General features: G+C 37.7%; 1 protein-coding gene across 1 annotated transcript in view; it reads left to right on the top strand.

The window, feature by feature from the left end:
• ddb1 (damage-specific DNA binding protein 1) overlaps nt 1-12,209 on the top strand; it is a 99,807-nt gene that overhangs the window by 19,897 nt on the left and 67,701 nt on the right. The window contains exons 8-9 of the mRNA XM_041785374.1: nt 1,018-1,101; nt 5,759-5,875. Of these exons, the coding sequence (XP_041641308.1) occupies nt 1,018-1,101; nt 5,759-5,875 (201 nt within the window). The remainder of the gene's footprint in view (nt 1-1,017; nt 1,102-5,758; nt 5,876-12,209) is intronic.

The raw sequence follows: 12,209 nt of genomic DNA, 5'->3' as shown, positions 1-12,209 counted from the left end.
ATCGTGATTAATCGAGATCCATAATTAAGGGGGTAATTTTTTATAATTGCAATCTCATGTTTTATTGTCCTGCTCAGCACACTTTGGTTAAGCCACTGCAGCCTCATATACAAGTAAAGTTAAACAAAAAACAAAAAAGTTGTCTATTTATGGATTTTGTTAGAAGGTTTGATAAAAAAAGCTCAGTTCCAAAAAATTAGAATTATCTGGCTATTATTTGAGGTATCAGGCTTTAAAGGGTTAAAACTAGTGCTGTTACTTGATTAAAAAAATAATCAAGTTAATCACATCACTATGCTATGATTAATCATGATTAAACACAGCATTTTTAATAGTTTAAAAAATAGTTCACTCAATAATTTAATTTTGTTTCATATGCTATGCACTTTGAGAAGGGGGAGACACCTGTTAACATGATCATTAAAGAGGGATGTGCCATCCTATGATGCTGCATAAACTTATCAGAATGTCCTAAGCTAAATAAAGTTAATGTTAGTGTTCAGATTTCACATGGGAGATGAAAACATTTTCAAAGTTTCATTATTTGTTTTCTATCTTTGAAGCTAGCATAAGTCTTTCCCATCCCTCCTGTCACTCATTAAAGTTTAAATCCCTTTAGTGTTCATCCAAATCATTATGCAGAGACTCAGTACTATTTCAAACTAAATGCTTTGGTGTTTTAAATTAGACCCACTTCTACTTGTCAAAATGTGTGACAACACCAAAAACAGTTTAATGCAATGGTTTAATTTCATCCCCAGGGCGACATCATTGTCTGCACCAAATTTCATAGCCAGTCACTCTAAATGTTTGTCAAGTTTCAGTAGATATGATGGTGCCAGAGGAACGGTCTGAGGACTCTTAAAGTTGTTGAGATGAGAAAGTCTTAGAGCGACAGAAGAGCGCTGGCATTCTTACAGCTGAACATTGAGCACTGCTGAAAATGAAATCTGTTTTTGTGGCTGCCCTCATGAATGTGGATGAGAATAACATATTTCTATGTCTCTCCATCTGCAGACTTCCATTGCTGAGTGTTTGACCTACTTGGATAATGGCGTGGTCTTTGTGGGCTCCAGACTGGGAGACTCCCAGTTGGTGAAGGTAAGCAATGCATTAAGAAACTATATCACAGCTTCATAAATCTTTTTATTCCAAATTATTTTTTATGTGAATGGAAGTTAAGAGTTCAACGCAAATGGGATGTAAATACAATTGCAAAACACCTCTTTAATGTCAAAGTGAAAAACAGATTTTTATAAAGTTATGTCAAATAAAAAAAAAAATCTGTAATGTGAAATAAGTGACTACATAAATATTCAACCCTTTAAATGTGACCTGTGTCCAGCCAACTGATGCTAAGTAGTCTCACAGTTAGGGAAATGGGGATCACCTGTGAATGCGTCTCAAGTGATTGTAATATAAAGACACCCAATGTCTGCAAGGTCCAGTCACTGGTGAATCAGTATTCCTTGTTACCATTACACCCTGGAGACAAAGGAACACTCCAAGCAACTAAGACGAAAGGTTATTGAAAAGTATAAGACAGGGAATGGAGACAAAAAACATGTCTAAGGCTCTAGACTCCCACTGGTGCTCATTTAAATTCATCATGAAGAAATGGAAGGAATATGGCACATGTGTAAATCTACCTAGATCAGGCCATCCTCACAAACTGAGTGAGCGTGCAAGAAGGAGACTAGTGGGAGAGTTCCAAGCTTCAGCAGCTGAGATGGGAGAGACTCTGCAGACAACAACTGTTGGCCGGGTTCTTCACCAGTCAAAGCTTTATGGGAGAGTGGCAAAGAGAACGCCACTGTTGGAGAAAACTTAGATTCAGTCTGGACTACAGTAGACTTCACCAAAAGGCTTCATGGTCAAGTGGAAGAAATTTATTTGGTCTGATGAGACCAAAATGGAGCTTTTTGGCCATCAGACAAGATGCCAAACACTGCACCACAATCACACCATCCCCACTGTGAAACACGGTGGTGGCAGCATCATGCTGTGGGGATGCTTCTTGCAAGCCGGCCCTGAAAGGGTTGAAAAGGTAGAGGGTAGAGGAAGAAGATTTATTTTCCAGCAGGACAATGGGCCAAATATACAGAGAAGGCTACACAGAAATGGTTTAAAGACAACAAGGAGAATGTTCTGGGGAGACCAAATAAAAGTCCAGACTAGGGCTGGGCAATTAGAATTAGATTAAAAAGCAATATGGCCTGCTGCAATTTACAAGACACAGAAGTTGCAATATTTCTTTCATTTGAAATTTGTCAAAATACCAGTTATATATAATCCTTTTTTTTTTGCAGCAGAGATATTTTGCATATTATGCAATCATTCAAGCGTCAACACAGCAACCCATTTAATTATGACATCCTTCTCACTAATCCTAGCTTGCCTTAATGCTGCTGCACCATGCTGCTGCTGGCAAAGCTTGACCTCCTCCACCTATGCCTCCTCATTTATAGCTTAAAGCTTGTTGTACCCTCATATTCAGATTCATGCTACTATGGATGAAATAAATTCATTGTTTTCAATACACTTTGTCATAAATGTATCTGTCCATATGGGGGTTTCTAGCCATGCACTCCCTGTAAAGTCAAAGCATGCCGCCTGACTAACCCTGGGAGCATCTTTAAAGCAGATTCTTCTCTGCCAAGTTAAACTGCAAATCCATTTTGCAATTAAATGGTTAAATGTATGATGAGCATGTTCCTAACTGAATGTAGGTTATAATATAGAACTATTTGTTGCTTGAATTTGTTGAAAAATGCATAAGATGAGAAACGTTATAATAATCACATATTAAATTGCAATCGCAATATTGGGGAAAAACATTCGATTATTTTTGCACGTCATTCAGCCCTAGCCCAGACCTCAATACAAAAGAGAATTTGTGGCTGGACTTGAAAAGGGCTTTTGATGTCTGACTCCTGTACAACCTGAAAGGGTGAAAATTTATGTGAAAACTTCCACTTTGACATTGGAGAGATATTTTGTAAAAGATACTTGTCACAAAATATATTTACTATTATTGATGTAAAAACATCAATAGAAGGATAAAAAATCCAAGGGGGGGAATACTTTTTATAGGCACCGTATGTTAGTATTTTCATCAAGCTATTTCAGACTACTTTTGATAGGCTAAATACTAAATCCAAAATTAGCACTGCACTCTTGTAATATGACATATTTATTGCTGTGCCCAGGTCATAGTTCTACAAGACTGCCATGTTAAAATTTTCTTGCATCTTCCTTCTAGTTTCACACCCAGCCCTGATGTTTCTAAAGTGCTAAATTGGCTAATTTTCTTGACATGTAACCACGTTTGTACCTCAGGTTTTATTTGAAGGATTGCCAATCCTGTAGTCCTCTCTTCCATCAACCTACCTCCCCAGTGACGTATGATCTCTCACACATTTGTGAAGACAGTGTTGACCGTGGGAATCGCACTTGTAGTGTTGCTGGTCTGGACAGGATTTTTGTTGTGGAGTCTGACATGATGCCATCACAAAAGATGAAAATAAAAAGCAGGCATAGTCTGATCTGGTGATTACAGGTAGTGAGGAATCTCACTGCTGATGGACTTTGTACACAACATCAAGCAGATTAGTGGCTGAAGTCTAAATGTGTGATCTATAATGGATTGTTTGCTCTGCTTTGATGCAGATGTTTATAGAGATAAATAAACCATAGGAATACAGTTGATGGGAGCTGGTTTGTCAGCATGTACAAAGTCCCACTTATTTATTATTGTCTACATGGATTGTTTTATCTGTATACACCAAAGTGTTGAAGAAATGAATTTAAAGCTGAGAAGGGAAATGGACTCCGGAGACTCGGCTGGCTGACATTGTGCTGTTTATTCAGATCTTGGCTGCAGAGACAGTTGACATTAACAGCCACAGCATAGCAGGGTGTCAGCGCCAGTCCTCGGAGGAAGCCAACAGCAGTTTGCATATTTATCGCTGCTGGGCAACCTCAACCTTTACCATGTTTGTATCAGGATTTAGAGATGCTCCCCTCGTCTAACAGAGTGACGCAGTAATTGTAACCTTCCTGAAGCCTCTCTGTATGACTGGATGAAGTGAAAGGTGAGCATATGTGGGATGTGGAGCAACAACCTTGACTGCAGAAACAAACAGAGCATCTTATCGGACACCACCTGCTTACACAGTGAAGTTATGATCAGCCAAGGAGGAGGAGAGACTGATGCAGCAGCCACTCGGGACCTCCCTGCCTGACCTGGGACCCTGAAGTCTAAGCTTGCCAGCCAATGTTTAAGACACCAAAGGGAGACATGAATTAACCCTTTATGACCCGTGATAGAACAGGTCCGCCACAGTATATCTTTACATTTTTACATGCTGTACTGCCATTTTTGGGAGTATTTGAATTGGCTTTACATCGATACAACCCTTAGAACCCAAAATTTAATGATATGTATGGGATAAGTCTATAGTAACAAATTAAACTGCTAAAAAGTGCAAAAAAAAAACCTCAAGAAAAATGAAAAGCGAGATGTCATGGCTGTATCCCTCAAAGCTGTGATTGTAAAAAAGTTGAACAAGATGATTTCAATCCACATTTTTTTTTCAAGTATGTTCACAACTTCATTTTCAAAATACACTCATCTTTATAAACTGTGGCAAAAATAAAATGAAATTGTGCTCAATTTGCAAAAAGACAGCATGTTTTTTTTGAAAATAAACTATTCACAGTTGTGCAATCAAATCTCTAAGTGTGCCAGATACTTTTGAGCACACGTGTTTTCAGAAGACCATGTTGAAACAATAACAAGTGCGACTCGTGACCTGCAAGAAAACAACACGATTATAGTCCAGATTATTGATATGTGCTTTGTACTACATTTATACAAAGGAAGTAAGGATATTTCTAGAAGGAAACAGTACTCTGGAATATATTGAATGTGATGTGTTAGTGTTACTTCTCTGGTTTTATATGCAAAAGCAATTATTGCTCTATCTCATTCGGTTACAGTTTTACCCACAGTTAAAAATAGCTATGCAAATGTGAGTGCTGGCACTCCTGCAGGTTTTAAAGGGTAAAATCTCTTGACTCAAGCTTTCTGATGTATAGCTAGGACTACAAATGAAGCACTGAACATGGGGAAAATCACAACCTTAACTAGGGCCGGGCAGTTAATTGCAAATTAGTAATTAACAGTATCGCCTGCTGCAATTTATAAATCGCACAAGTTGCAATATTTCTTTATACTTTATTCTTTATTTCTTTATATTTCTTATTCTTCTTTATGCACATAATGCAAACATACATGTTTTTTAGAATAAACATTCCTGCTTTACTAATGTATATGTTTTTCTTATTTAAAACAGATTGGCATAAAAATGATTATCCCCTTCAATATAGTAATTGATAAAATTTGCAATATGAGCGAAAAAATTATCCTAACTACATATTTCTGTTTGTTTTTCACTAGTATATAATATCTAATATTGTGTACATTATAATTTAGAATGACTGCTTGTATTTATTTAAATGTATAAGATGAACCTAAAAATAATTGCATATTAAATCGCAATCGCAGTACTGGGGGAAAAAAATCCAATTTGATTATTTTTGCAAACAGTTCAGCCCTAACCTCTAGACAGATTCTACATCTGTATGTAAACATTCATTTGTCACTAAAATCTGGCGCACATGTCTCTTCTTTCTACCATGCCATCTCATGTTCTTCCTTTAATTTCTAAAGAGTTTGGTGTTTGTTTTTCTGCAGCTCAACGTGGACAGTAATGACCAGGGCTCATATGTGGCAGTGATGGAGACCTTCACCAACCTGGGGCCCATTGTGGACATGTGTGTGGTTGATCTGGAGAGGCAAGGCCAAGGCCAGGTAGGAACCAAAACTGACTTCTTTTACTTTTATGAAAAGTAGAAATATTCCTATTTGTGCCTGAACAAAACAAGACAGACACAAGAGTTCTACTGCAGTGACATATTGAAAGCAAATCATCCAGATAGAATAAAAGGTTTCTCGGGGCCTTTGCCAGAGGCTGTAGACATGACATGGTGATTACCAAAACCCCCTTTAAATAGTAAACCAATCCACTATATAGCCTTTGGTGAGTCTGTGTGTTCCTTTTTATCTTCAGTTTGTCACAGCCTTCAGGGAGCCTGGGTTTATACCACTGATGTAGCCGAGTTTTTCAGTCGTGTTAACAGTGTTTTTGTCAGCAGAATTAAAGCTGCAACATACCACGATGCAAACCTGCCACTGGCCAGAATAGCGGGACGCAATGTATTCAGGAGATTCTTGCTGACTTCAAAAACACAGTTTTTCATTCTATGCAGACTGGGTGCTCATTTTTCTGTCTTCTTTTCTTCTTCCCAGTGTTCCCTGTACACCAGCTGGTATTAACATGAGCCTTGTACCCCTGTTAATTAAAATATGGTTTAACTGGACTTCAGGGAACTTAAACTTTCTTATTTGACTGCAAGAAGGCAGATTGCTTTGCATGCATCCCCTTTTAAAAGAGACTGTAAAGACTTTGTGTAACTTGCTTCCCCTGTCTGCAATTTCCCAACAACCCGTCATTTTTAGCCCCCTCAGTGGGCGGTGGTTTATTTCCACTCAGCTGTTGTCAAACACTTGGTTTGCTGAATTTTTCAAAAGAAGCAAAATGCTTTATTTTTTCTGTCTGAGACATAAAGAATACATTTTGCAAAACTGGCATTGGCCTGCAAGGTATGAGGAAAATATGTGCAAAAACACCAATTCAGTATGGACAAGATTGATTGGTTGGTAGCTAAATAGAGAGCTGGATACAGAAAGAGGTGCTATTATTATTTTTTCCATCAGAAAAAGGTGCATGAAAAGCCAAACATTATTATCACCCTAAATCGCAGAGATGCCGATTCACTCAGGATTAGAATTACTTGTGGACATCTGTGTGTAGTAAATTCTGGTGATCTTTGGCGCCAAAGATCTCAGGGGGGATGTAGGGGCCTGCCTGCTCTGATGCGTCAAAATTAGATGCATATAAAAAAAAAAAAATCAGATGCATCGTGATGTGGGGGTGGAAGATTCTGAATTGATTTTTATGTCCAATAATTGTTAATCGATAATAATTTAAATTTTTAATACTGTGTTATAGCAGGAACAAAAAGGTGGACTCTGACACGAGGGCGTAATGGCATGATTAAGATTACCAGTTCATCTGTGAAAAAGGACATTTTTATGTTTGTTTTTTCAGATATGTTACAAAAAAGGATGCTGCTACCTTTGGTTCAGTGCAATTATAAGTTTCCAGTTTACACAATTCTTCCATTAGAGGAAATTTAATTTAAATTTAAGAATCAAATCGTAGCCTTATAAATCATAATCTTAATCAAATCAGCCACAAAGATTCCCACCTCTAGTATTAGGGCCACCGTAAGAAATTGTAAAATAATTGCGGAAAAAAGGTATATATATTTTTTGAAATAAAATCAATACATTTGAGATTATAAAATTGTGTATTAACAAGAAAACAATCTCATTAATTCAGTCTAAAAATCATACATGTTGTTTAGGAGGAAACCTTAAAATTTCTGCATAGTGTTCATTTATAAAATAAGAAATTCATAAATTTCAAGGTTTTTGCATTATATATTTACAACAGTGTAAAACCAAAAATCTACAAGAAACTAAAATGATAACAGTGGTTTGACTCTCATTTTTTTACATTATAATCTCAATAATTTTAAGTTTTGATTCATGTATGTTTGCATTATTTAAAGTTAGAAATATGTTTTTTATTCTCTATAATTATTATCTTTAAATTGTAGTAGTATTTTTTTTTTTTGAGAAGTCACTAAACTTTTTAAAATAATTTTTCTAAAGTTGCTCTAATATGGTGTCATACTAGTTAATAGTTCATCCATCAATTTTTTTTGTCAGTAACAGGTTAATGTAGGCACATTATTTTGGGGTATTTTCAATGAAAATAATCAAAGTTGATGTTTATTTTTCCCATGCGGGTCCTGGGGGGTCTTTGCTCTTCTTGGATACTAGAAGGGGGTCCTCAAGGATTAAAGGTTGGGAACCACAGACCTAGGTAATACTAATCCTGTGCAACAAGGGCAGTAGAATACTGCCTTTTTTAGATGCATGAGGAGGCTCCCCTGCCACAGACTCTATCTTGCACCACCATTTTTCTACAGTTCCACAGATGGGACCAAGTAACAGATGATTGTTGTCACAGTTCACACCAGAAGTGCTCAGATTGAAGGAATTAAAATGAGGGGAGTCTTGTTGTGTTGTTTTGCAGAGCAGTTTGTAATAGAAAAATACTGAAATAGTCAAGTCTGTCATGGATGACAGTCTTTTTGTCAGAGTGAGCGAGTTAGCCTTTCATACTAGAATCTGACTGATCGATGTCTCTAATACTCCCGGTTTCACCCGCTGTACCTTTAAACTTTCAAGTCAGGTCTTACTAAGGTATTTGAAAGTTTTACATTTAATTTTGAAATAGTGATTGAACTCAGTATTATCAGCAACAAAGTAGAAATGTAATGACACACTGATGAAGAGATATGAATGCACTAAGATTAAATGTGCAAATTTACCAGAGCAGGACAGAGAGCGGTGCAGGTGACAGTTCTCTGCTCAACAGAGGTCAGCTGTGATAAAGACCTAGAATCTAGTTTTTAGTTTCTCTGGTCAGTCAGGTCCCAAACACAGCATTGCTTCTTTTTCACTAATAAATAAACTAAATAAACAACTTACACATTATCCAATCAGTTTAACAAAAACAAATTCAACAATGTCATGCCTCCTTAAAGAAAAGCTCTGATTACCACTCCCAAAACAATGTTCTCATTTACTCAACCAAGCCTTTACAATATTGATTAATAAAATAACTGAAAAGAAAACATGGCATTTATAGAAATGTGCCCTAAATCATTAGGATCCTCTTCCCCATACAAAATGAGTTTGCATGAGGGGGATGAATAGGGTGGGTCCACTTCATCAAAAGAGTTTTGGATAAAAATGGTAATGGAATCCACCTACAAATGTGCACAGTCATAGTTGGCTGTTTGCCAGCATCAGTGATGTTCCTATGCGTATCGTTTCCCATCTGATTGAACAAAAAATCTCCTTTTCTTCTTCGTTGGCAGTTTTAGCAGTGACTTCCGGTGCACTATTGCTTAACTTTTCAACCATAAGTCATAGACACTTTTTTTCCCTCGTTTGCTTCGATGTCTCTGTAGGCCTAAAGGACGCCGTTCTAGTGAGCCCGGAACTTTAGTGACTTTTCGGGGTCTTTACAGATTGAATCCACATTGTAAGATCTGATCATAAGCGTCTTTTGTCAATTTTTAATCCATTTTTAATCATTTAATCATCAGTGCATGGACTTTTTCTTTGTATATATTTAAATATTTGAAAACTGTTAGTCGCAGAATGTTTATTTTTTCACCGTTGTGTCCCCAAGAGATGGGAGAACAAGTCTGTGCAAAGAAAAGCCTTGGTCACTAATGTTCTCTCTGTGTTACAAATAAAAATGTCTGAGTTTCAAATTCCAATTTGTTTTCTTCCATTATCTTTAGAGTTCCATACATTTTTAAAAATCAAAGTGTGGGCGAGTGAGCCTCCCCTAGGAGAAGATAATTTATTCCACAGCCCCCCACCCCAATAAAAAATAGGATTAAAAGATTTAAAACTATATTTTCAAATGTTTGTTTCATCTGTAAACATTTTTATTTTTAACATTTTAACAGTGTTGAAACTTTGGTTTGCATGTTTATTTAAACATCCAGCTTACCCTGACAATCAGTTATTTGGTTTCAGTAATTAACTTATTGCCAATACCAGCTGAATTTTATGCTCTGCACCTCCCCTGAAGTCCTGGCGCCCCCCAAGGGAGGCCCGCCTCACACTTTGAAAACCACTGCTGTAATAGATAAGTTCTTAAAGCCCAGGTTGTCCTAAAAAAGGATGTATATAGCTTGACTGTGCACCACAGGGTTGATGTTTTATGAGCTTTTAAGACAAAAAGTCCAGACAGGACATGATGGTGAAAAAAATAGCTGTGAGCTCTAAGGGTTACTGTACAAGAAAAACCCTGTGTATAACACTTTGGTTAGCTGTTGCTGTGATTTATGAATAACTTTAATTGATGCTTGTCAACTGTAGAATCATCTGATTGGCCAGTACGTCCAGGGCTTCATCTGATTGGTTAGATTTTTTTTTTTTTTCCTTTTTTTTTTAAGATTTATTTTTGGGCATTTTTGTGCCTTTATAAGGTAGAGGAGGACAGTGAATAGAGTCAGAAACAGGGTCAAGAGTGGATTCAAACCTGGGCCGCCCGCGTACATGGGGAGCGCCTTTAACCACTAGGCCACCTGCTCCCCCGATTGGTTAGATTTTGCACGCTGATGGGGTGCATGGCTCCTAGATTGAATTTGCTTATCTCTAATTTATTGCTGTATAGTGAGTTTATACCACACTGCCTTATTGGGATGACATGGAAAAAATGCTAGTTAGATTTTTTTTTAATTACTCAGAAGACTGCAATAGGTAGGCAGCTATAGCTTTTGCTAAATAACAGAAAACATATTGCATTTATGTTGAACATACATATTTTTCATGTCAATTTTCTGCAAAGATTTACAGAGTAGCACACCAATAAATTGTATTTATATTGCTGCCAGTATCAATAATACTCTAACAATGCTAAATATTTGACCAAACGTTTTTTGATTTGAACATTTGTCCTCCTTTGTGTCAAACTGTCAAGGCAGAGGAAAATGAAACAGTGAAGTAACCAGAGAGATAGAGTACAGAAGGTTTTGTTGGCAGGGTTTGACACCAGGCCTCGGGGTGCTTGGATGTGGATCCAACAGGCAGCAGTCCACTGAGCCACAGTCTGGGTACAGACCAGCTCACAATCAGCCTCTGACAGTATTCTCACACACACGTCCTCTCTCCAGCCATTTGGGTCTGCGGAGACCTGGGCCTAAATACAATAACGATTGTGCAAATAACGAGCCATTTGCTGAAAATCCAGCGAGAATTTGGCCTGCTTAATTAGTGGGGCCAAATTCCAAGACATTTGATACAGCAGAGGATTGAAGGACAAAAAAATAAGCAGAAAAACACTGACAGCACAGTTTGCAGTCAAATTATTACATCCACAGATGTGCTACTGCAAACCACATTGGGCTTTCTGAATAATAAAACCCTGCATAAATAGAAAATACTCAAATAAGAAACAGATTGTCAGGATTCAGACAATCCCTGAAAGTGTTGCTGAGAGTGTGAGGGCGTTTGAGAACAAGCCCGGGGGAGTTAGGTGGGCTGCCAGGTTCACAATAGTTATTTCCATTAGGATGAAGCTTTTGGGTGGCAGGTGGTAGAGGCTGAGATTATAAGGGCTCTGGTATTAATCCTGTTGGAGAACCATGACCGGATGAATGAATAACATCCTGATGCTCCCCAGTCAGACGGCGCAGACACCACCAGAGTTTTATTTCCCCACCTTCAGGGCGTTGGATGTTAACACCGCTGCCATGTTTGAACTGGCAATCTGAGAGAGGCTCGACTATAAGCTGATAGCGATGTACAAATCCTGTATTACTCAAACTGTCAGCGCTGCTGCCATGACCCCGACTTCTGCAACGACACCTCACAGAAGTGATGACATTTAGAGGTGTCTGAACTGGGATCAATGACAAGTGTTTGCGTTAATGAGCTGTTAATGAGTGCTTTGACCCCAGAGGTTCACAGTTAATTCTACTATTACTATAACTAATGACATTAACAAAGAGCTGCCAAGATGAGCCACTCCACAATGAAACAAACAGTTTTTATATTAAATCCCCATTTTAAGTTGATAAAGGCATTTTTGGTTGATCTTTAAACTTACCTGATCATTTTTAAGAAAGTGTGAAAAATGCTTCCAGTTGCAAAGTTCACACCGTCTCAGGGGTGCTGTAAAATAATATTTACTTCCAGCACAAGCAGAATCATTTCAAATGGTTTGGGGTTGCTTGAATTGCAAAATAGCTTCATTTCCAGCAGCAAAAGCACAAGTGCTGAGGGTTTCATGAACAAGTAAAAAGTTTTGGGGCCACTGACTTAGACACTCACCAGTGTTTATTTTAGCCGAGCATACAGCTGATGAAATGCAACAGAGTAAGGGCAAAGCTGCCGCTACTCTCTCAGGATGAGGATGTTTGGCTCA

Source organism: Cheilinus undulatus, linkage group 1 (assembly GCF_018320785.1).
Source record: "Cheilinus undulatus linkage group 1, ASM1832078v1, whole genome shotgun sequence".
Lineage (NCBI taxonomy): Eukaryota > Metazoa > Chordata > Actinopteri > Labriformes > Labridae > Cheilinus > Cheilinus undulatus.
This window is presented reverse-complemented; position numbering and strand designations above follow the sequence as displayed.